This window comes from Aythya fuligula, chromosome 22 (assembly GCF_009819795.1).
Source record: "Aythya fuligula isolate bAytFul2 chromosome 22, bAytFul2.pri, whole genome shotgun sequence".
Classification (NCBI taxonomy): domain Eukaryota; kingdom Metazoa; phylum Chordata; class Aves; order Anseriformes; family Anatidae; genus Aythya; species Aythya fuligula.
Genome location: NC_045580.1, coordinates 2,601,038 through 2,626,480, shown reverse-complemented (window position 1 = coordinate 2,626,480; position 25,443 = coordinate 2,601,038). Strand labels below are relative to the sequence as shown.

The following is a 25,443-nucleotide window of genomic DNA, read 5'->3' as shown; positions in this document are numbered from 1 at the left end:
AGGAAGAGCACAAGGCAGGCAGGGGAACGGTGGCCATGGGGAGAGGAGCGAGGGGCTGTCCTTCCCACCAGGACAAACATGAGAGGAGCAAGATTTTGGATCTGAGCATTTCCCTGTGCTGCTTCCACCTACAGCCACTGAGGGCAGGTGAGGTATGGGATGCCCTGAAACTCCGTGCCCCGTGCACCAAGGAGGTGTTACAAGGGAAGGAAAGGAGCAGAGGAAGAAGAAGAAGGGAGCAAAGGAAGAAGAAGAAGGGAGGATGCACCAAACTCATCACAACCTCCTGTCCCTCCAGGGATGGAGGCATCCCAGATGCATGTCTGAACCCCAAAGCCATGTCAACAGAAAAAATTCCCTGGGGCTTGACAGACCTGGACCACATGTTACGCAGTCTGGCCAGGCTCCATCCTCCCCAGAACAACTGCCACGGCTTATGCAAAGCACATCACGGGAGCTAAAATGAGCCGGAGCTGAGTTTTCTATAGCTGAAGCGACCCGGTGTTGACAGAATGGGGACGCGTTTCCACAGCTCAGATTTTTATAATAATACCTCGGGGGAGTCTCTGGCAAAGTTTGGCCCAAATATAATTAGTTTGCACAGCTATTAGGGCCTGATAAAAGGTTTTAATTTGTGTGGAGATCTCTCACATCTCAGACACTCCCGTCCCTTGCTCTTCCTCCGCTTCCTAATGCCAGCTGAATGAAAGGCGAGTCCCAGGCAGGGAGCGAGCCGGCGACACAAAGCCTCCCATTTACCCGGGAAGGAGGGAGCCGCTCTGATCACTAAAGAAGAGACAGAAAATCCGGCAAGCCGACGCTGTCGGCGTGTTGTTTTTTTGTCCGCTTCGTCCTACCCTGCACAATAAGTAAATAAATGAAACCCTTCCTTCTGCAGCGGCTGGGTGAAAAGATACAGGAATGGGTTGAAAGTCGTCGTCTCTGCACAAAGCCGAAACGAGGGATGCTCGGAGAGGGCGTCACGCCGGGCACCGGAGTGAATGGAAACTTCCCCGCTCCTCTCGCCCAGTCCTGCTGCTGCTGTGCATATGCAGGGCTTACGAGATTGTCATGCAAATAGGTCGGCTTGGGAGCAAGAAAAATAAATCTCCAATATTCTTATTAATATGGCTTTGCACAGGGCCCCGGCTCCCTTCTGCAGGGCGCGGTGCGAATGCAGATCGGGGCCTTTTGCAATAGCGTGGTGCCTCGGAAAGGCAGCGAGCCAGCGATGGGATGAGTCTGTGGATAAAACCTTGGTGCAGGCAGAGCCGCCTGCTTTCTGCCTGGGAAAAGCTTCCCGATGCAGGCGGCTGTACCTCCACACGAGCAGCCGGCCCGCACGCATCCCCGGATGACAGCGAGGAACTGCGCACGCCTTGCCTCTGGCAAGGAGGGAAAGCGTGACATTGCAAAGCTGTGTTTAGGGAGCACTCTGAAGCAGAGAGTTATTTTTTTTCTTTTTTCCCCTTTCCATAAGAGAAAGGCATTGCCTCATTTGTAGCTGGTAGGGGTCTAGTTATTTTTGTACTAAAATGCATATTTTAAAGGCGGCTGTGCCAAATATGCAAACAAATCAGCTGAGAGGGCTCATTTCCACCATGCAGGGAATCAAAAATATTACTTTTATATATACACGCATATAAGTACATAATCTCCTATTGCTTCGAAATAGCAGGTAGAAACAGGGCACATCAGTGGAGGGGAAATGCTACAAAGAGCTAACCACAGCCAACCGCTCCGTGCACGAGGTGTGTGACACATTAACCAGGTTTAAGTCACTCCTGCTTGATCCTCCTCACACAGAAAGCTGCTGGCACTCCAGGGGCTCAATATTCACCCTACTCCTGGCAGGATCCCCTTGCAGGATGCAGCACAAGTGCAAGAACTTTGCAAGCAAGCCCTGGCAATGCCAGCCACCAGCATTGCCTTCACCTTCACCATGAGCATGCACAAAGCGTGCCCTTGGTGCTGGCACCCCACGTGGTGCCAACAGAGTTGGGTCACCCATGACCCTTTTCCCAGTGGATCCATCCAGAGGGCTCTGATTAAGTGTGCATCAAAATGGGTGGCAGATTTACAGGTTAACAATGATTTAGTGGAGTGCACTGCAGCCAAATTAATGCTGGCTATAATGTAGTTTACCTCATTAAACAATGCACACCAAGATCCTGTCTGTTGTAAAACAATTGGTCTCTGAAGCCTAGTGTTCATCTTCCAGGGTTGCTGGGAGATAATAAATGGGTAATATTCCGGCGATAATGGTAATGGAGTCACGGCTCAGAGCTAATATTATGGCAAAGCAGTAATTATTTCAACAGTAAACAAGGGGACGGTTGAGCTGCCGACAGGATTGGAGCCTGTTGAAATGCTTCAGTTAATTTAGCCGGAGCCCAGGCCTGCAATGCCTCCTGGAAGGAGGATGACGATCTCAGCTGAGCCTCTGCAAGATGCTTATTCCTGGTGGTGCCTTAGCATTGGCTTCTGTAGGTGGTTAAGAGCCACTGTGCTGGAGAAAGGCCACTGTGAGACCAGGGGGATGCATGCAACGAGGTGAATTGGGATGCTACATACAGCTCAAAGCACAGCCCAACACAGCTCAACCCAACCCAACCCAACCCAACCCAGCCCAACACAACACAACCCAACTCAACCCAACCAAACCCAACAGAACACAACCTAGCCCAACACAACCCAACACAACCCAACACAACACAACCAGACCCAACCCAACCCAACCCAACTCAGCTCAACCCAACCCAGCTCAGTGCCAGCTCTCTGCTCCAGCCACATGAGAAGGACTCAACTGCCTTCCTTTAGACACTGCCTGTCTACAGGCCCATACAACATCTCCACAAGTCCTTCTTCCCAAAGAGGGGTTCATACTTCTGCTTTCCCCAACACCACCATCTCTGGACGGCTCTGGTGTTTGTTCAGATTAAATACTGAGAAGAGAAGCAAGGCAGATGTATTGCCTCCTCCAAAACCTCCTGAACCCACAACAAAAGACAGTGCAGAAACACGAGGCTCTGGAGGAACACAGAAGCAGCCTTACACAAACCCTCTGCTCTCTTCGAGAGCTACTGCCCTATTAAAATGACCAGCAGAGAGTACAGCTCGCTGTTACTAAGTTAATTAGGTGACTTGATTCAGGGTTACAGGGAGCTTTCCCTGGGGGATGCTGAGCTGATCACTGCCAGGGCGATGACAGCGCAGAGGCAGGCAGAGATTTGCCACCCAAGCGGATTCCCCTGGCTTCTCCCAGTGCCTCCTGGCCAGGCTCCAGACCTTTCGTCCCACCTACAAACATCCCACGCTGTGCTCGCCAGGCAAAGCCGCCCCTGCCTGCAGTTCAGAAAGGATCTGGAAGGATTTGGGACAGAAACTGATGTGCTTAATGGACAAGCCTCTGAAGGGAGGAGATGTGTCCCCTTCCCAGGGAAATGCAGCTCCTCAAGCTGCATTTTTTTTGCAGCAGCTTGTCTTCTTGTTTTAAGCCCCGCCAAGAGCCAGAGAGAATCAATATATCCAAATATACCAGACTTCTCCCAGAGTCCCTCCGCTGCTTTGCTGCTGATGTATAGACAGATGATCTCAAGAGACCTCTGCCACATTAGGCCACCAAGTCTCATCTATCTTAAGTGCATATACGAGCTGTGATTACTCCTGCGCCCAAGCACCTCACGTCCTGAATGCATTTATCCTCCCATCAGTCCTGCCGGATGAGGGACTGCTATTATGCCTCTTCCAGGGAGGAAGCGGAGGGCTGCCGAGGTTAACTCAGCTGATCACAGAGGACACCTGGGTCGGGGCACGACGGGGGCCTTCTGAGCAGCTCACCCCCCTCGTGATGCTGCCTGGCCAAGCAGCGAGGCAGCACCGGCCCCGTGCGTCCCAGCTCAGACGTGGCGCGGGGCTCTGGCTCCGCACGGGCTCCAGCTTTCACAGCCGAGCCTAATCCTAAGATTAATGAGGGATTCCTGCTATAAAGACCTCTTGATCAGCCCTCTTACGAGTAAATACACCATCAAGCCAAACCATAATGTTTTCCTACTCTGGCAGCCACTGTCTTAAGCCTTACACCAGAATCCATCATACTACAGCGATAATCAAACAGCAATTAGACAAAACCATGGCAGCAAAGTCCATCAAGGGTCGTTAAGGATGACAAGTTGGATGCAGCCCCTGGCTGTAGGATAGCCGTGTGTGGCAGATGGGTGCTGGCCAGGCAGATATGCCAGTGGTGTATCTGCACACCCGGCCACTTTGTGCACCCTTTCCCCGTGCCCCTGTCCCTGTACGATGCACCAAGCATCACCCGGTGCCCAGCAGCTCGGGACACTGCACTTTTCCCTAAGCCGAGAAATTCCAGCTTTTGTCCACCGAGAGACTGACAACATGGCAATCACCATGACAACGTCAGAGTTACCCAAAAAATAAATAAAGAGCCCAGTAACTATGGAAACACCTGAGTGACCATAACCACACTATTAACTGGAAGATCTCGCCAGTTTGCGGATGGCATCAACACCGTGATGCTAGGGGCCAGAAAAAATCTTAATCCTTCGAAACAGAGATGCTGGGTGCAAGTACAGTGCACACACAGTAACACAAACACAGTAATGCACGCACAATAACGCACACACAATACTGCCTTTCGGACCCCCTGCACAACCCACACACCTTCTGAATAGGCACTGCTGCCTTCGCTCTGGGTTTATAGCTTGGCCGTGGCTACCTAGGTCCTTCTCCCTTTGCCCTGCTGGGGATGCCCCTCTTGACTGCCATCCTGTTGGGCTTGGCACCTCGTGGATGCCAAGAGCAGACAGCCCGGAGGGGATGGAGACAGCCCATCAGATGCTGGTGCCTAGCTTACTGGTATAGTTTGCTGCCAGTCCCACTGCCAGCTGGAGCACCTGAGTCCATGGCCACGGTTGTGGTTTCTCAGCACAGCCCCGAGATGAAGGAAGACGTGACTGCATCTCTACCCCCAGCCCCTTCTTCCACTTCAACCCGTTGGGCTGCACTGCCAGGAGCTGGTGGCTGGAAAAGGGTCTGGAGAGGGATGAGCCACGGGGGAGCTGAGCTGCTTCGGGTGTAAATCCTCTGCGGGATCAGGCTGCACGCTCCTCCAGTGAGCAAACACTCTTCTCTGCTCCATTTCTCACCAAGAACCACAAAACAGACTTACAGCTGCCAAGAAAATAATAGAGCCCGTGAAGTGCCTTTGCGCAGAGGAGCGCTTGCCGGGGTAGGCGCGGGGAGCAGCTCCTTCAGCTCCCAGCCCACACGCGCCTGGCACAGACGGAGCTATCAAAGCCTCTCCCCAGTGGCAGCGGTGAGAGCCGCTTACCCATCCGCTATGTAAACCCTTCAATTATGCACCAGCTTTCCCTTAACCAATTCTCCCCCCTCCCTCTTCTCCACCACGCCAAGCGAGATGGAGAAAGACGGCGCAAAGGAACAGGAGGAGGCTTGCTCAGGATTTCCCCGGGGATGCGCTTCGAGGCAGAGCCAGGTCTGGCCAAGAGAGAGGCCAGCAGCCAGCTTTGGGTCCCCAGTCACTGGTGAGGCTCCCGGATCTCCAAATCATACTCTGTCCTGCTAGGGAAATGGCTACAGCCTTGGCATCTTCTATGGCACCTCTGGGCACCTGCCCTGGCTCTTCTTTCCGTCCCCATGCAGCACATCCTCGCCTCTCCTATGTGTGCTGAATTAAAAATGGAGAAGCAGAGGCCCCGCATGGTGGCTGCAGCAGACCCAGAGAAAGAAAGAGAGGAGCTGAGCTGGGAACAGAGATGGGCAGGCACCAGAGATGTCCTGGGCCACCTCCGGGCTCAGCACCCTCCACCGGCAGGAGGCCAGATTCAGGTAAATCTTTGTGATCGTTTGTTCTCTTTGAGTTTTGAAAGCAGAATGCCTAATCATGGCCAAAATCGGGTAAGAGCTGCTGTTGCAAATTACACAGCACCACAGGTAATTTCTGATTAGCTCACTCTTCCTCTTGTGGTGCATCCTCAGTTTCCATAGCAGCTAAGTCCTAAGTAAAATGGAAACATCTGGTTCAAGCGCAGGTAAAGATTCCCTGGGGAAAGAAACCTGCTGGATGGCAGCAAACACCGAAAATAGCCCTTGTGAAAGAAGACAGAGGCGTCGTAAGCTGGGAGCCTGGTTAGGAGAGGATGGATGGCTGCAGGAGAAGGTGGTGAGGGGTGCGGGATGGGGAGAGGAAGGTCCTGGGGAGCAGGAGGGGATGCGGGAAGGAGAGCAGGGCCTGCAGAAAAAAACAAGTATGTGCAAAAAACAGGCAGTGAGGAGCCTGAGCGAGACAAAAAGATGCAGTCAGGGCGGAGAAGGGGAAGAGGACAAAGGAAAAAAAAAGTCTTAAAGGTCACAGCACGTGGACTGGCTCAGCCATCAGTGCTGCCCGATGGTGACAGATAGAGTGACAGCCACTTGATGCCGTGGGTAGGTGCCGTGGTCAGGGCTGAGAGCAGCTCACATCTGCTCCCTGCATTCCAGCATGGTCCATGCCCAGACGCCGACCGAAGGCCACCCTCTGACACGGCCACCTACAGCGACTAAGCCAACTCTTGCACCAGGGAATGGCTTTTTTCAGAGGCTCCTGTCAACAAAGCAGGCTGAGTTGCCACTGACTCAGCTCGCTTTCTGCCTGGGCCACGGAGAGTGATGGATCTGGCCCAGCAGCTTGCTACAGTACAGACAAATAGCAAAAATCAATGGAGCTGCACTGAGACACCGCAGCCATCGCCAGGCAGCTGAATGGAGGGAGCAGACACGGCGCCATCCATCACTGCTGCTGCTGCGTCGTCTCCTTTGGCTGCCGGACAGCCTGGCCGGGATATCCCCGAGGAGAGCTTGAGGAGTGGTCTGGGATAACAGCCCACGTCGGTAAGACCCAGGGTTAAAAATGACCGAGGTTGAACGCAAGCACTTAGATGGGCGATTTGGGAGGCAGAGGATCCCTTGGCCAGATGGCTCATCCCACCCAAAACGACCTCCTCCCAGCTCATCAGTGAGATCCTCACAAAGCTGGGAGAGCCGGGGCAGCAAAATGTGCCGAAAACAGCTGGGAAAGGACTCTGAACCCGTGCTGTCCCAAACGGGCGCGCATGGGAATTCGCTCCCCGGCAGTCACACCCCCGCCGTTCTGCTCAGGTTTTTGCTTGCCAATTAACAAGGTTACCAATTAATGCTTTGTGTGTTTTCTTGTTGATTCGTACTATTTCCAGTCCCTCTTTGATGCCATGTGTGCTGTTCCCCGAAAAGGTCTCAGCAGGTGCCGAAAGCAGCTGCCAGCAGCGTGCTGCACGCAACCACCCACGGCGGCAGCTCCAGCGACCTGGGGCAGCCCCGGGCTCCCAAGGGACAAGCACAACAGCCCCAGGCTGGTAACTGCCTAAAAAAACCCTACAATTTTGTCTCCCAGACCACCAGGATGGATGTTTCTCTTCCAAAACCATCTGCTCCTGCAGCACATCACAGCTTTTTAGCGCTCACCATTTTTCTTTGCAGCTGCAGGGCTGGTTCACCTGAACCAGCCCCCAACACCTTCCCAGCCGCTCCCAGCCCTCCCCGTGCCCTTCCTGGAATATTTTGGGCAACGTTTGGCTCTTACCTTTGGGTGAGATGTGTCTCCAGGTGATTGTTGGATCTGGCCTGCCCGTGGCTATGCAGGTGAGGCTGACGTTGCCACCTTCATTGATGGAGATGTCAGAAGAGATCTCGGTAATTTTCGGCGACACTGCAGAGACACAAAGAGGGAAATGAAAATGCAACCGGTTCTGTCTGTCTTAAATCTGAAAATGAGGGTGAAGGAGGTAGAATTCCCGTCCTTCTACCGTGACAAACAGAGCAGGAGCCCATCAGTCTCGTCTGCCTCGACAGGAAAACAGAGGGGAAACAGGGGGGGTGGAGGAGACAGAGTTGACGTGGGAAGGACTTGTAGTCATCAGGGATTCAGTTATTTTTGGGAGGCTGCAGACAGATCCTACCAGCACCAGTGCGATGTGCCAGACGGTGCTTCTCCCCCCACACACTGCTGGTACCGACCCTGTCCTCCCAGCCACGAGCAGCCCTTCCCAGCAGAGCTGCATCCTCCCAGGACAACACCAGCCCTGCAAAAGGCACTCCTGGTGCAACGAGAGCACCCAAAATGCTCACGTGGCTTGCAGCTCATGGGCTCTGTGATGTCCTCGCAAGCAGCAGAGCACTGAGGAGCTCTCGTGAAGACACCGAGCCTACCAAGGAGCCTCTAAGATTGTGCAAAGGAAGGGAAATTCAACGGGGATGAAAGCCCTCCTGCTGCTTTGACACTGCCAACATGAATTCAAGAGAATTGTGCAGACAAAAGGGGCCCAGAGCCCAGGAGTGGGGCTGATGAGAGGGAAGGGACAAGGAGTACACGGGGAGCGCTCAGCCCCCGCAGTGGTGTGACCTGGGGCTTCCACGAGCTCAGGCACGCCATGCGAGAAAAACGATCAGCTGCCGTTATCAGCCTGCACCTGCAGAACATAATAAAGACCATCACCTTCCTCGATTTATTATTTTTTTTTTTTTTTTTCCCAGGCCATTCTCCAGAGCCTAGCAGAGGATTGGCACCCTGCTGCGCTGCTTTGCAGGAGAGTCACAAATCACCCGCAGAGCATCCTGCTCCTTCCACCCACCCCAGCCGAGCCCCGTCCATCCAGCAGCCCACGCACAGCCCCAGACAGTGCCGTGCTGCCATCCCAAACCCATAACCCACCCCCGGGCACCCCATCCCTGCTCGTCCCCAGCAGGGCAGGCACAGGGACTGGCTGGTGCACGCACAGCGAGCCAGAATGACTGCAATGGCCTTGCACGCATTGCCTCTGCCGCGCAGGTAAGTAATTTATTGATCCGTAAAGCACTCCAAGACGCTCTGGAAGGGATTATGTCATGCCAGTGCCGTGCAATAAAATAAAAAATGATGGATTTTTTGTGAACATGAGGGTGATTTAGGGTTTGTAGTTGGAAGTGTAGTTAAAGTACATTTTAAGTGGAAATCAAGGTGGGTAATGAATTATTCCCTGTTTTGAAGGGCTTCTGGGAGTTCATTTTTTTTTTTTTTGCTGCTCTGGGCACAACGGCTAATCTGCTAATCATGCACTGGAGGACAGCTATGGATCAGACGGTCCTGGAACAGTGGGGTCTGGAGTACACCTGGGGACACAGGACAGAGGCTGTGAAGATGACATCGAAGGAAATATTAATATTCATCAGTGTCATTAAGCCTGGCATAAGGGCGTGTGGCTCCTGGGACGAACAGCCGGGAGATGCTCTGCCAAAAGCCAATGTAGTCCACCGAGGAGCTGCAATTAATGACAAAGGTGCTACAATTGCCCCACCGTGCACCTGGAGAGGCTGGGATCGCTATCCAGGAAACCAATGTGCTTCAGAAAGTTTTATTTCTAGAGCAGAGCTTTCAGTATCAGCAGCTAAAATAGGCCACGGAGGTATTACTGGTGGTGTTTCGAGGTGGAAAGCGATGAGCAGCAGTGGAGCGAATTGCCCATGATTGCCCAGGAAGAAGCCCTGGCTGGCTCCAGCTGTCGGTCCCAGCAAAGCTAGAACATTATCTGTCGTCTTCCATGCAGTGCCTGCTAAATCAAAAGGAGCCTTTGCGATGTTTTTAATTAACGAATCCGCATCACTCAAATTTAGCTTGTTTTGCCGAGCTCACCGAGACTCGCAGGCAGTAAATTCAGCCTTTGCATTGTGACTCTGTTACAGCACACAAGGATTTGCACCCACACGGGCGACAGACAAAAATTTGTAATCAAATTAACTGACCAGATTCTAAAACATAATTAAAACAAATTAAACTTTGATTTCCGCTTCTCCTGAAATGCATCCTGAAGAGCATTACAACCTCATCCTCAGCAGTATAGCAGCACCAGCATTCCTGCAGAGATTTTAATTTTGCTAAGACCGGGCAGGGGAGGAGAAATTACTGGGATGCTTCCTTGCCTGGGCAATGGGAGACTTTGCAATTGCAAATTTGCAAGTGAAAATGCAACTTTTGGGAAAAGTCCCCGTGCCCTGGTGGGTTCAGGATGCCCTCCAGCAATTTCTGCAGCCCACCCATGGTGAGGTGAGGCAGGCATGGCCGGGAAGCAGACAGGAGCGACAACGTCAGCGAAGTCTTTAGCCTACCCTTAAATTAAATGCACAGTGGTAGGATTTAACACGACAGTTATTGTATGCTAATTAAACGTTTGAATAATTAACCACACGAACTATTTAAAATGGCTTTCTTGAGACTTAACAGGTACGTCGTAAGGCTTTTACTATACTAGGGAGGGAAACTTTAATAAATAAGTGATCGCAAGTATATCTTTAATATTATTTAATGGTCACCAGTGCTGCCATTCCCCTTGCATTAAAAGGCTTTATCCATCAGTTGGCATTTCCGTGGAGATGGGGCAGAGGAGAAATTTCTTATGCTGAACGTGGGATGCAGATGGAGCTGCGCCCCAATGGGAATGAATAAATAAATAAAGCTAAATAAATGCTGGCTTCCCAGGCGGGAACCCTCTCCTTGCGGGCAGTCCTTTTGTGTTCAGCATCTCTCCTGCTCAGAAGTGATTAAACATGGCAGTGTTGGCCAAGCTGCTCCGGTGACACAGTGCAGATTTCCCCAGAGACAGGCTGGTGTTTTATCGATCTGACTTCTGCTTTTTCCCCCTCCCTTGCCTCGCCATGCTGATGGGAAAGGTCCCTGTGCTGCTCTGAACTGCCACAGCCTCTGCGAGCGCTCAGGGCTCACCCGGAGTTTGTCCGGACTTGGCGCTCGCTCACACACACCGAGTCCCTGGGACAGAAAACAGTGTGCTTAAATATTTAACCAAGCCATATGGCGCCTTACACGTCTGAGGGTGTTCAGTCAGGTGATAGATGTCTTTGCAGATCCAAGCATATGCACTTGCCTACACAGATGTATTCCCTGCCTTGCACTGTGTGCGCACGCATCCTCCTGCCGCCGGCGCCGACTAAATCCCTGCTACACCTCCAAACACCCGTCCCAGAGCCAGCGTGGGTGCAAACACCCCTACACGTACCCTGCAGCACCTGAATGCATCGTTATCTACCCATCCACCTTCCCTGCATGCAAGGGCTGTGATACCCGTGCCAGTCTTGTCCCCGACGATGTGTCCCCAACCATGTGTCCCCAAAAATGTGTCCCCAACAATGTGTCCCCACTGCCATCTCCAGACGCAGCTCTTGGTGCAGCCAGGAGCAAGCTCAGCTGGGACCCCCTGCACCCCAAATTTCAGCTGTGCGTCAGTGATACACAAGGAGACCCCTTGGTATTAGGGAAGTGAGGATCTGGAGCAACCTCAACACCAGATAGAAGGGAAGGAGAGCATGGGTGAGCCTCACCAGGTTGAGTGCTTGCAAGGAGAAACTGCATTTTTTGGCTTAACCCCCTAAATTCTGACCAGTTTGGGAGATGGGGCCACAGCATCACTTTGTCTCCTGCCTGTGCATGGGGATATTGCTGGGACTGTGGTGCCGTGAGGGAAAGCACACCCCAGGTGTGCTCAGGGACTCACCCAAGAGCCAAGCAAGCACTGCAGAAACACACACACACATTTCTAACCCCACAAATCACTTCTGGTGCTGGAACCAGGCAGAACGGGTCTCATGCCAGCCTTCCCCAGCTGCATGGTGGCCAGGTGAGGGATCCAGCATCACCCACGCCCCACCAGGGCTGGAAAGCCCCCAGATGTGCCCTGCACACAGCCCACGCCAGCAGCCTGCCAGCAGCCAGGTTCTCCCAGTAAGACTCGCTTCCCCCTCATAAAACATGCAAACCTCCATCTTCCCGCACGAGCAACATCTGCTCCAGATCAAAGGGAACAACAAAGAACAACTATAAAAGCAACTTGAAGCAAGGAAAAGAGGGAGACTCAGCCTTGCGTTCTGCGGGCGATCTGTGATGTGCACTGGCAGCTTCCTGAGCATCAGGCTGCCGGAGCTCCTGCTTTTAATAACACTTTCTTACCGCTGTCACCCACGGACTTCGCCGTGTTTTGCAGAGCGCTGCTACCACGGGCACAGCTTCTGCGGAGCCCCAGCCCTGCTCCTGGTGATGCTACAAGTCCAGCTGAGCTCCTGCACCCCAAAAGAAGGCCCCCAAAAGCTGGCAGGGGTGGGATGGGGTGCAGGGACCCTGACACCAGGCTGTCCCCTCGGGATGTGGCCACCCCAGCAGGCACCCAGCACCAGGAGGGCTGGAGATGCGCAGAGCTCCCGCGCTCCCCGCTGCAGTACAGGCACCTCCACTGTGTCTTCTCCCTCTTTGATTTCTGATTTTTCTCCCTCCTTGTTTCAGTTCTGTCGGCTTTGCAGAGAGCAAGTTGGGAGACCTACGCCTTCAATTATAGGTGTATTGTAATGGGCTTTTAAATCAGTTAGTGCTCCTCTAACACGACCATAATTAAGAGAAAAGCAGTGAGGGCATCATCCTTCCATCATATCAACACGGCTCAGGAGCCGCATGGAAGAAGTCCAGGGGGTACGAGGAAGGGGAAACACATCCTCAGAGCCTGCTTCCAGCTTCTTTGCTGGCCTGTAAACAAAAACCTTCCAATTTTGGGTGGGGATCCTACCCTGGGTTCGCACAATCACGCCGAGCTTGGCTCAGCTTCACCGAGGGACCCAGCCCCCTCTGCGCAAACCTGGCAGCAGCCGAAGGCACTAAGGAAGGAGCCTGGAAATTAAGAGGACATACATAATGACCTTAATAAGCAATTAATAAATAACTAATGGCAATTGCTCGTTCTAAAGCAAGGCGTAATGAGATGTGTCATACAGCACTGAGATGTAGCTAAATGATTTCCCAAGTAGATAACGGCTCCTACTGCAGCAAAGCTCTCCGAGCTTGGAGGACACCAAATTTTTTACACCTGTCTCTGCAGCAGGTTATATGGCAAGGCATTGAAATAATTCAGAGGAGGAGGGGGAAAAAAAGACGTTTCCAATCATTCATTAGTAAAGTATTTGTGAACGCAGATATAACTCACTGCATAAGCTGCAGGCTTTCTGCAGACAGACTTTATAGCTAAGTGCCAAAAGGGAGCCCAATCTGATTCCACTTACGACAGCATAAATCAGCAGCACTCCTACCACAGTCAACAAGGGCTGTGCCAGAATAAACACGGCACAAGAGGAGCGTCAGGTCTCAAGCACGAGGACTTTCTTCTGACTTTGGGATGGGTCCAGGTCACTTGCCACTGTGCCAAGCAGCCAGGGTGCTGCCTGCTCAGCTTTGGGTCGCCTGCTTTCAAGGCTCCAAAAGGATCCGCACCTTCACCCTACCATCTCCCCCATAAAACGGAGAAACACCTGAAACCACGCCCCACATCTCCGGGGAATAAAGTAAGAGTTTGCTTAGTATGACTGGTAATAAATAGCTACAAAGCACAGCCAGAATCCAGGTCTGGGAGACTTGATTTCTGCTTCCACATGATGACGCCCAAAGGAAGCCGCGGCACTGCTCTGGATATCGTTTCCTTCCCTACAATGAGTCTAATGATGCAGATCTCCTTTATAAACTACTTCATACTTCTCCTTCAAACAGAACTGAAAAAGGAACAAAGAAAGATGTAAGAGTGAGGTTTCTGTATTGTCAACCATGAAGAAATGCAGCTGAACAAGGACTGTTCGACAGATCAGCTCCCTGTCTAGACAGATCTCATTTTCAGCTCCACGCACGCGGCACAGAGCTAGGATCTAGTTTTCAGTTTTTGCCCCCAAGTCACCTGGGATTCCCCCTGCAAGACAAGCGTTGCCTCATAAAAAGCAGAAAATTGAAGGATCTTGAAGCCTTAAGACACTGGCATCATCTCCCCAGCATCACTGACACCTCTCATCAAAGCACGACAGCATTTCCCACAGCTACCTCCAAGGTGACCACGCTGGCCGTCAAATTGATGGAGACTCTGTCTCGCCCCGCTCGGGGGCACAACAGGTCCCTAGATCTGTCCCTGGTCTCACCAGGCGCTGGTGGAGGCTCTATAGGGCCCCTGGGAGATGTCCCCATGAGGGTACGAGCCGCCGAGCGCTGAGCGTGCCCGACAAAGTTTGAACACGACTTCTTGCTAATACAAAGCTTGTCAAACCCATCACCTAGAAATGCTGAACGTCTTTATTAGATTCCTTTATCTCCCCCCGAGATCGGAGGGACACGACGAGATGATTCTCAGCGGAGATGTCATCATCCAGAAACTAATTAAAGGCTGCGCGGGAAGTCGGGCCACGCGCACTCTGGAGAACAAAACGCATTAGCAACCGGAGTCGAGAAAAATATTACAAGTGAACTTCAGATCAGAAAGGGCGAGCTAGGGATTTGACAATAACTCTCCTCTTCCTGCCTTTCCTCCCGCTCGCCCTCGATATCTGTCCCCCAGCATCAGAGAGCCGCTTGGGATCTCGGGGCTTTTTGGGACCAGCCCTGGCACCGCTGCCTCAGGATGGATGCACAAGGCCACCGGAGCTCTCCTCTGCTGGGTCATGCCCCAGGAGAAAACCATGATTTGCATTCATGGAATTCCCTTCTTTTGGTTGGAAAAGCCCACTTGCCGCGTGTCAGTAAGCTGCAGAGGATGCTTTGATGTCTGCACTGTTAGATTGCTCCCTGCTCGGCCACGGAGTAGTCCTGCGCAAGGCACTGCATCTTTTTTGGGTCTCATCTGCGCAATGGCAAGTATTTCCCATCCTTACAGGGGGGAAGACAATGAAGAGAAAGGTGCAACAGATGATAAGGTACCCAGAGGAGAAGAAGATAATAAGGGATGACAAGATACCAGAGCCTGTGGTCATGGGAACCGTAGGTGGAGAGATTTCCACGTGGGGACGGCCCTGCTAGCCACATCCTACAACTGACTGTGGCTCACGTCAGCTGGGATGCACGGATCTAGGTTAGGGCATTCATCCTGAGTGGACGTGCCTGCAAACAGCAATTCCCAGCCAAACCACAGCCCCCTGTACCGACAAGCAGCGAGTTTACCTGCCATTCCTCTTCTGGTCCATTGGCACACATTGTCCTGCTAAAATCAGTGTGAAACCTCAGCTCCTCTCCCCCGGACCAGCCAGCAGGCGAGGGCATGTGTCTCTCACTGAGGGTGCTGGTCCTGCCCCCAGACTCTCAAGAAAGCCCCCCCAGGCTCTTCCCACGTGGGGACAGGCCACACGTGGAGACCTGAGCCCACCGAACCAGCCCACGCCACTTCCTTGTAAAGAGGGACGTGCAGGAACAAAGGAGCTCAAACATCCTTTCCAAAGATAAATCAGATGCTCTAATGCAGCCTGCATCTCCAATGAATATAGGGCAGGTGTCTCTGAAGTGAAGTATTAGTTAAAATGATGCTCTTTAAATTACATTTCGGCTATTTCAGGCAGACAGGTTGTGTGTGGGTTGTTTTTTTTTTTTTCATTTTTTTTTTTTTTATGATCTATCTAGAGGCTTAAAAAGACACAGAGAGAAATAAATCTCCCTTCCATTAAAAACACACTATGCTCTTGCATTTTTGTTCTTATCTTTGCGCTCTCTTGCTCGTGCTCCCTCTCCCCTGACTCAAGCACGAAGTAAGTGTTTCTGATTGCTCTTTCCCCACCGACACTGAGCTGATTCCAGGCTCTGCGCACAATGCTCCTAGGCACAGCCTCACAGGAGGGTGAGCAGAGCATCCCGAAATGCTGCCGCGGTCACCCGATGGTTCCACCTCCACACCCTCCGTGATTCACGGCTTTGATGGGGAACTGAGCCCAAGCCTGAATTTCGGGCTGAATTGCCACTGCAGTCTATTTATATCTTCCTTGTCTATCTGTCTCCTATGTCTGTGTCCCTTTTGCCTCTTTTATCTACTTACCTCCCTCCTTCCCCCTCAATCTCCTTTACCACATCTTTCGTGCACTCAGACCCTGCTGTGCCAGGGCTGTAGCAACACAACACAAAAATACAGCGTGGATCCACGGGGTCAGGTAAAAGCAATCCCAAACCACACACAGCCCATAAACCTCACGAGGTGCTGGAGATGCTCACGATGCCTCACACACCACGTCTTCAAATCCCTCATTTGCCTACAGAGCCTTGAGTAACCCCAGCCCAAAGAGCCCTGTTCCTCCCCACCGCTCGCAGAGGCTCTGCTTGTGGGTGTTTCTCCTCCCTGTGCCTCGGCATCCCCAAAGATGTGCTCAGATGGAGCCAGCATGCGTCCTCCCTGAGCTCCATCCATTTCAGGAGCCTCCTCACCCCCAGCCAGAGCCTTTCCTTTTGCTCAGGTTTCTTCTCGTGACTGCTTTCGACTCTGGTGAGAAATAAATGGCTTGGGCAGGGAGCGCGGCCCTATTATCCTCTGATTAGGAGGTCTCGAGGCCAACGCTGCTACTGATGCCCAGACCCTTTGTTCGTGTGCTCATAAACCAGAAGGTCGGCAGTGCCCGGCAGTTCAGGATGAACCGTGGGTGAGGTGATTTATGCCTCCAGATGCTGTCCTCGAGGAACACATCTCAGCACGAGACTCGCCGAGCCATCCGTCACCTCTGCTGAGGCAGATCCACCTTCCCAAAGTCCCCCCAGCCAGCTCCTGTCCCTCTTTGCCATTTCCTTACATGAGCCAGGCCCCGCACCAGGAGCCTTGCTCCTCTCATGGAGCATCTCTGGTCCCAGCCACTTCTGTTCAGCCAGTTTTTAAGGGTCACCTGGCCAGCCCATGACCGAAAACTCAGCCTGTCCCACATCTGAGGAATCAACCCGGTGCTTGGCCAAAACCACCAGAAACAGGAGAGCAAATGCCCATGAGCCAGCAAAACAGCAGAGCTCTGGTGAGAGGACCCAACCCATCCTTCCCACACCTTATAGCATCCTTAAAAGAGGGTCCAGAAGGGTCAGATCTCCAAATTCAGTGATGGCAGAGGAAGGTTGGTCCCTGCTGCCTCAGTTTGCCTCCCCAGCTCACCTGCACCAAGCACAACATGGACCCACACGCTCCCAGCTTCTCCCAGTACCCGTGCACATCCTGATGCTCGTTTCTGGAGGCTCTATCAACAATTCTGGCATTAATAACCCTACTGCCAAGACACCCCTGCAAGGCAAGCGAGTGTTATTATCACTTCACAGCTGGGGAAACGAGGCCTGAAGAGCAAATGGCCCAAAAGCACCCGTTCGGATGGATGCTCAGCCAGCACCTGCTTCTCACGCCCTGTGGTGTTGGTGAAGCCACCGGAAAGCCCAACCCGTGCTGACCCGGGCCAGGACCGCTGCCAGGACAGGTACTGCCACGGGGCTGTGCGAGACGAGCCTGCTGCCAGGACAAATGAGCCACCAGGCTGCAGCGAGCACAGCAGGATATCCGTGCGCACGGAGGGGCAATTAAAATTTCATCACGAAACCGCAGCCCAAATATGCAAAGTTTGGCGGAGTTAAAAGGAAAGGAAGAGGAGGCAGCGACGGTACCGAAAGGCAGGGATATCAGCGTGCTCCGAGCACGAGGGGGCTGTTCTCGTTTTGCATTAGGAATGCTCCTTCATTTCCCGTTCCTCCTAAATGAAACCCTCGAGCCTTCTTCTTGGCCACCCTCGCGCCTCTGAGAAAGCCAAAAAGCCACAGGGAGTTGTCTTCCCCCAGAGCATCCTTTAATTTTCCTATTTGTCTTTCTAATGCCCAGCCTCATCAACAGCGCTGTCTATTCCCCATGCGCTCGTGCTTTCCACGGAAGGAAGGAATATTTTTTCCCCTTCCTTCCTATTCCCCCTTCCCCTCCAATTTCATCCTTTCGGAGGCTTTTTATCTGGAGTTTCCTTTCCTTTCTTTCCTCTTTCCCTTTCATTTCTAAAACCTACAGATCTCTGATTCAAAATCATTACTGTTTTTAACTTGGCTCGAGTCACTTTAATTAAGTTACTTTCCATTATTTTTTATCTAGTCCATTTGTCTACATCCCCCTCACCCTCCCTCATTCTTTCTTTCCTCCCCAAGGCAGGCTGGGTATGAAATCTTACATTTCCATTTGGCTAACAATCACTTTGAATTTTTAAATGCTATTAAATTGGATCACACCGGTCACTGGACTGGAGTTGTCGAGCTGTGATATTTACTTGCGCCAGTCAAAGGGAAATGAAATTGCAGCGGAGCGGCGGCGGCGTGGGGGGAGGCGAGGGGGGAGCGCAGATTTATTCTGCCTGTGGTACTTGCAAACAGGCACAATCCCTTTGGATTTTAGAGCGAGTTCAAAGGAAACTCTTACTCTCAACCATGAATGTATTGTAATGTCTTTAATAAATCAATTACTTGTTGGCAGGGAAGTGTCACTGCATCTCCAATCCTTGTAATCACCTCAGCCTTGCTGTGTTTTAAGTGCTGAAAAACCAGTGAGGTAGAAGGGGAGCCAGGAGAAGCACTGGGGTAGGGAAAAAAAAAAAAAAAAAAAAAGAGAAAAAACTTCTGCTTCATCTTGCCAAAAAAAAAATAATAATAATTAAAAAAAAAAGACTGAAAGATGCAGAAAGCCATTTGCATAATGCAAAAACACACCCAGTGACCTCGGGCACCGGCACAAGGAGCGCTGGGCCCCTGCCATGGGAAAGGCGACGTGGGGCACGTGTCTGCCCCAGGTATTAAGCACGTGGTGATGCTGAGCATCACTCTTGCAGGTAATCTGTAAAGTGGTGCTTTCCTGCCACCCCCAGGAGCGAGACTTCCTTTTGCTGCACGTTAATTAGTGGCAGCACGGTGCTCCCACCTTCGGGAGGGTGCCGGTATTCCAATTTTGCTAAAAGAGGTCTTTTACACCGGAAAATTTGCTAAAAGCAAAGGGAGCAGGATTTGATTACAAAGCAGTCCTGGCCAAATCCAGCCCCTCCTCCTCTCTCTCCGCTGACAATATCCTCCCCTCCACAACAACAATAATCTGAGCACAAACAGACATGAAGCTTTTCAGAAAGTAATGAACTCCGGCTGGAGCCAAGGCAGGAAGGGTTTAATGTTCAGCTCGGAAAGCTTGGCGAGGCCATCAATTATATAGCCCTGCTGCTGAAGGAGCAAAAAATAATATTTCAGACAGACATGGCCAAAAAGAAAAGATAGGGAAGGAAAACACTGCGAGAAAGAATTAATTCTGGGAGTGAAAAGAAGGGTTTGTAAAAGAGGAGGAGGAGGAGAGCTGGAGCTCTCAGGCTGGCTGCAAGGTGGAGGCATTACAGCGAGGGCAAGCCGTGAAGAAGACTTCCCTACTGACCCCGGACAGGAAAAGGGGGGCAAAATGGGGAGCCCCTTGGCTGTGAGGGCTCGGTGGTGAGCAGCAAGGGGTGGTGGGCTGGGAGCAAAGGGTGGGTTGGGACCCGGTCATCTCCTCTCACCTAGGGCAGCAGGAGAGGCTGGGGGCTGTCACCTTCACCACCTCGTCCCAGTTTTACACCAAAAGCTACTGAGGGAAGGAGAGGAGATCAGAGCTGAAGGCTTCTGGTTGATGAGACCACCACCCAGAACTGAAAACAGTGCACAGGGGTCCACCGAGGGCAACGAGACGTCCCCATTCTCTTGCCCATGCCAGGAGGGGCCATGACCAGGTCTCATCCAGGGACTCGTCCCTGTACCAAAATAATTTCCACGGGGATGGGGAGGAGGGAACACTGCTACCCACACCTCCAGCTTCCCAGACGAACCAGCAGCCACGCCAGGAAACCCCCACCAGAAATATTTCAAGCCCTACAGTTCCACGTCTACTTCTGAAGGACCTTATTTCCATGCTTTTTTTCAAGGTCCTTGCCTTTTTGTTCTCCACTTGCCTTTTTTTTTTTTTTTTTCTTCCAGTCGCCTTTGCTAAGTCTTTCTCCCCTACTGCACCACCAGAACAGAAAGGAAAAAAAGAGGTAAACGACAGCACAAGCCTCTTTGCACATGTCCCCCCCATCCTTGCAACTCCCCTTTTCCATTTTTAACCTCTCCAAAGCAAATAAAGTGCAGCAAATGCCCCATTTTCCCACCCCTTCATTCTCCCCTAGGCTCGGCGACCCCTCCAGCCCATCCTTCAGCTCGCGGATATTTATCAAGGTTTTCTAGCACCCGCCGCGGGAGGCGGCAGGGCCGGGCCAGCTCTTCGGCAGCTGTTCCCTTGGCCTCTCCTTTATCTCCAGCATTGTGTTCACATCTGCTTCCCACTCTGCCTCCTTTTTCCTACCGCCGGGAGCTGGGTTTTAAATCACTGCTCAGCGCACCGGCTGCCAGGCGCGGATTTCATGCTGCCCAGCATGCCCCGTTTGGATAGGTATCCAAAGGCCGTTTGCAAGCCTCCCCTGCCTTTTTTTATTATTATTTTTTTTTTCCTCCTCCTCAACCTGCCAGCGCTGCCACACTACTTTCCCCTCCTCCCTTTTGGCCACGGAGCAATCTTGGCTCTGGAAGCATGTTCAGACACCTGGTTGCTGGCAGCGCGGGGCTTTGGCACGGGCGCGCTGCGTGCAGCTCTCCGATAGCGAAGGGGAGGCGAGCGCAGCCCGGCCGGCGTGGGTCACCGTGACCCTCCTGGGCTATCGGGGACACGCCAGTGGCCGTCCTCGCTTGGGGCTGGCAGCTCTCCCACCACCCGCATCTCCCCTGGCTTTGGCTGGGGTTTTGGCCAAGCCCGATTCGTGCTTTTGCTGGGGATTTGTGTGTTAGCAAAGCGCAGCTTTGTACAGCGCAGGAGCTGCATTTTAAGAGACGTGTTTAGGACGAGACATCGCCATCTGCGGCTCCCTTCCCCAGCGCAGAGTGCTGCTCCTGAGCGTGGCGATTTTGGCAGGGCAAGGCAGCAAAAGCCCCAGGGAGCGAACAGACGGGGGCAGGTGATGCAGAAGGATGCCCAGGCACCGGCTCCAGACAAAACTCCTCTGTCAGACCGCAACCTCTCCATGCTATCAAAGCAAGAGAGGGCACCGTGCTTCCCTCAGGCAGCACTCGGTGCTGTACAGACTGACTGCCCTGAAAAGCTTGGTTAGGGAATCCCCAGACTCGTTTCATCCCTGATCTGAGCAGGATTGCAAGCCACGATGCCCTGGACCTTCAAGGAGCATGGAAGGGGTGCCTGCGGGTGCTGCCCTGGGCAATGTGATGGCAAAGGCTGCCCCAAACAGACCAAACCTCTCAGGCTGAGCCCTCTGCTCCTGCTCTCGGACTCCCCAGGCCTCTGCAACAGGCTTTTGCTTCTGGACTCGGCTCTGGGGGGACTGGCCAGAAAATCAGTGCTAAAGGCCAAAAAGAAGAGCCAGATTAAAGTATCAACTCAGAATTTATGCTTGGGACTTAAGGTTTAATAATGCAACAGAAAATCAATATTTAATAAAGCAAATGATGGAGAAAAACACTGAATGGGAGATGAGCTGCTGCTCCTGTTTTCAAACATGTAACTCCCAGAGGAGCCAGTTTGGCAGGAGAGATGCGACACCAGATTGCCACGAAGAGCTGGCACGCAGGACACTCGAGGTCCCACTGATTCCAACTCCCGTGTCAAGGGGGCTCGCAGGTCTTTTATTAAAGGACAAACAAGGAATTACAGTGGTGGTCAGAGTCCAAATACCCATGAAGAGAGATCAAATGCTGATGCACACGGGGAGCCAAGCAGCTGCCTCGCTGAGCGGGCCCAGATTTGTGCTCAGGCTGGAGAAACGCGGGCAGACGGGCAGCGCCGTGCCCAAACCCAGGCTTCAAACACACCGAGCACGGCTGGCTGGGGACCGAGATCTGCTGACAAGCAGGGAGAGAGCAGCAGGGCTCAGAGCGGAGGATAAATGCTTGCCTGCCAAGTCAGGAGGCTCTCCTGATGTGCAGGAGAGGAGATGGTGTTGGTAATTCTGGGGTAGCAGGGAGCAAGCTGGGCATCAAACCCTGCTGCCAGGCACGGTGACAAAGCAAGTGCAGAGCGAGCATCATCGCTCGGCGTGCTGAGGAGGGATGCGACAGGGATGAGACCGGGATGCTGGGGACAGATCAGCAGCTCTGACTCCCTCCCCTGGAGCCTGGAGAAAACTGCACTCGGCGTGAATGGCACCAGGACGCTGTCCTGACCCAGCCTGTGGCAGCGTGCGGCACCGAGATGTCACCTGCGCCCTCTGCTCCATGCTGCCAGTCGACAGCTACCCCAGCACAATGCAGCCACGCTCTATAAATGCATCCAAGATGTGCTCGTGGCTCAAAGCACTCCATTAGATTTGGGGTTCACATTCAGGAAACTGGATGCTTCTTGCTTCAGCTGCACCCGATCCCATAGCTCCCATGCTTGGGGTTGCACAAAACACTGGTGCCCCCCAAAATGAACAGCATCGCAATATCAAGTGCCCTGCAGTGCTTCCCCCTCCCTCCCTGTCCTCCTGCATCAAGCCCACCCATCCCCACCCCAGAAGCAGCCTGTGCAGCCAGCTGGGAAGGGGCTGAGCTTTCCCCATGCCCAGCCAGGTGATGGTGGGTGCTGTCTGGGGTGCACAGGACTCACCCACGGGTGCAGGAGGCAAGAAGGTGCAGCCTGCTGGCTGGAACACCGGTGTGGCACGGGATGCACAAAGACTCCCTGCCTGGAGCAGAGCATAACCGTGCCAGACTCAAGCCCCAAATCCCATCCATCGCACCCTGTCACCTTGGGCAAGCTCAGTCTCACAAAGCCTGGGGACTCTGGATAAGTCCTCCAAAGGCAGGGGATGCTCACTCGTGTCTCTCCAGGGGAGCAAAGCTCGCTCAGGTGCCCTTGGACGAAGCCCCCTCCTTCGCCCGCAGCATGCGCCGGGTTGCCTGCCTGGCCCTGCAGCACGGCAGTAATTTGTAGCTTGTGCTGGGATCCTTCACGATGAAAGATGACATATAAATATAAAACGTTATCGCTCCATAACAGCCACATGCTATAAAACGCCGGGCAGAAGGATCTGGAACTAGATGGAGGCAGCGCTTTAAATCCTTCCCTGCAGAGTTACTGCCGCTAAAACAACAGACCTGCTCCACAGAGCCCGGCCGTGGAGGGAGGAGAAGAAAAGCGCCGACAAAACCACCGCCGCCGAGGAATTAGGCGAACGAGGAGCCTTTATACCGGCACGACCTTGGCGTGCTGCCTCCCCTGGGGTAGCGGTGGCACTGGTGCACCAGCGCCATCTCCTCCCATTCATCCCCTGCCGCGGCTTCCCGCGGATGCCCCCGCGCTGCCATGGCAACACTAAAGCCGGTCCCGATGCTCTACTACAACGAGTTGACTCCGCTCCCGCGATCACGATAACAATGCTGTTACTGTAGTAACATTACGTTGTTGAGGTCTCACTGTTCTCCCCTTAATTTTATTGGCGGAAGATTAAATTGCAATAATGTTATTGAGCCACCATTAGCGTTTCCCGGGTAACAATAACATTAAGGTAGCGCTATCGCCTTACAGTGGTCCTGCCGTTCCACCGCAAATATTTTAATGTAGTAAAACAAAAGAGATTACTGCAGTAACATTAAACTGCAGCGACCTCATTAACCCACCGCCGGCTTTCGCCGCGCTGAACGGCACTTTGGGACCCGCGTGCGGCGGCGGGGAGGTGTCCGTCTCCTTTGGGAGACATCCCTGGGGAAGGATAGCACCCCCGTGAGATGTGCCGACAACCAAGGTCTTCCTCCAGCCCTGCTTGGAGAGCTAAGAGGTACAAGGGTGCAGCGTGCCACTGGCCTCCCAGTTCTTCCCATGCCACAGAAGTGGAATCTTTGCCAAATTGCTCCCGGTGGGGCAGGCGACCTCTCCGTGAAAGCCTTTGGAGAGGGTGGGAGAGCGGAGCTGCCAGGGCCCCCGTGTGCTCAGAAAAAGGCTCGAAGAGGAGCAGGCTCTTGCTTTGCAGAAGTGGAGCACTCAGAGGGTGACCTGCACGGCTCTGCGTGTCTCCAAGGGAGTAGCAAAGAGGCACACCGAGCTCGCCTCGCCGTCGCCGAGGCACGCACAGCTGCGGCTGGGAGGGATGGAAATAGCAGAGCCACAGGGGTGTGGGCAGGTGGAAATGGCCCCAGTGGGCATCGCTGCACCTCCCCGCACGGCTGCATCCCGCGGCAGGGATGTAACAGCAGCAGGGCATGGGGGCAGGGGACCATAAAGGGTTCGTGTTGGTTCCGCTTAGGGGAGCCTGCAACACTCTGGATTACAGCCTCAGCGGATCTCCAGGGGAGGAAAACAGAGAAACCATCCACAGGCTTGATGTACGCAAAAAAAGAAAAGCACGAAGGAAATGAAAACGGTCTGTGTCCTATGAATCACTGCTGCTTCCTTCCCCTCGCTCCAGTCTCCTGCCAATTATCGCTGTTTGGGAACAGGAGATGTCCTCCCCTGGGCACTCGCTTGCTTTCGGCCCTACCCCTCTCTCCTTCCCAGCGCAGCCCTTCTGCAGGTCTGGCACCCGGCCCGCCAGCATCACCGCAGGGCAAGCAAGCACAGAGGCTTCCTTCTCTTCATCACTGCTCTCTTACCAACTCGCTCCCTTTGTCACAAAGACACTGGTTAACACACTTGAGCCCCGGTCACCTCCCCATCCCTTCTACTCTTTATTCCCCATGCTGGTGGGGTTTGTCCATGCTCCCCAGGAAGGAGGATGCGCTGTGGCACAAGTGGGACGTGTCCCTGCAGACGTGGTCCCTCCAGCAGCAGAGAGGGCACCTAATGGGGGCAGCCCAGAACCGCAGCGAGGGCAGGGACGAGAGCTTCGTTCCAGCTCTGGAGTCTGTTTTCCCCCCTCCTGCCCCACGATATAATTGCTAATTAATAATAACGTTTAGCTCTCAGATAGCACATTCCATCTTCAAAGACCTCTGTCGACATTAGCGAATTAATCCTCATCAACCCCCCTGTGAAGTAGGTGACAATTATTATCTCTGCTTCGCAGATGTTAAATTGATTTGCAAAGAGGTCAAGTGACTTGGGGAAGGCTGGGGACTGCTCGGGTGGGGAGCACGGACGAGCATGTCTGCGGGTTAAACCCCACAAAATCCCATCTTTCACCCCAAGGGATGTGGCCAGACCCAGTGCCCAGCCCTCATCCTCCTCCCGTGCTCCTTGCCCCTCGGGAGCTGCCCCAAGCGATGTTCACTGTGAACCCATTAAACCAACACAACGTGCACACCGGGGGCTTCCCCTGACATTTGCTCTCTCCTCCCTGGACCGAACATGGTGCAAAGCCAGCAGGGGAGGCTTTGAGGGCTGGACAAATTAGCAATAAAAATGCACAGGAAGAAATGAATCAGACAAAGACACTGGGAGCTCAGGTGAAGCAAGGGATGAGGGCGATTTCATGTTGCCAGATCCCCACAAACTTTTTTGTGATGAACTCTAAGGCATTACCTAAACTTGCTTTTGCTTCTGGCAAGAACAGCTTGTCTGGCAAGGAAAGGTGCGTTCGCACCAGGGAAACCCATGCCAG

At 53.1% G+C, this 25,443-nt stretch overlaps 1 protein-coding gene across 5 annotated transcripts in view; it reads right to left on the bottom strand.

The window, feature by feature from the left end:
* LOC116497816 (protein CEPU-1) overlaps positions 1 to 25,443 on the bottom strand; it is a 320,106-nt gene that overhangs the window by 19,716 nt on the left and 274,947 nt on the right. For all 5 annotated transcript variants that reach the window (XM_032201750.1, XM_032201753.1, XM_032201752.1 and 2 more), the window contains one exon: positions 7,640 to 7,765. In XM_032201750.1, coding sequence (XP_032057641.1) covers positions 7,640 to 7,765 — 126 coding nt within the window. The remainder of the gene's footprint in view (positions 1 to 7,639; positions 7,766 to 25,443) is intronic.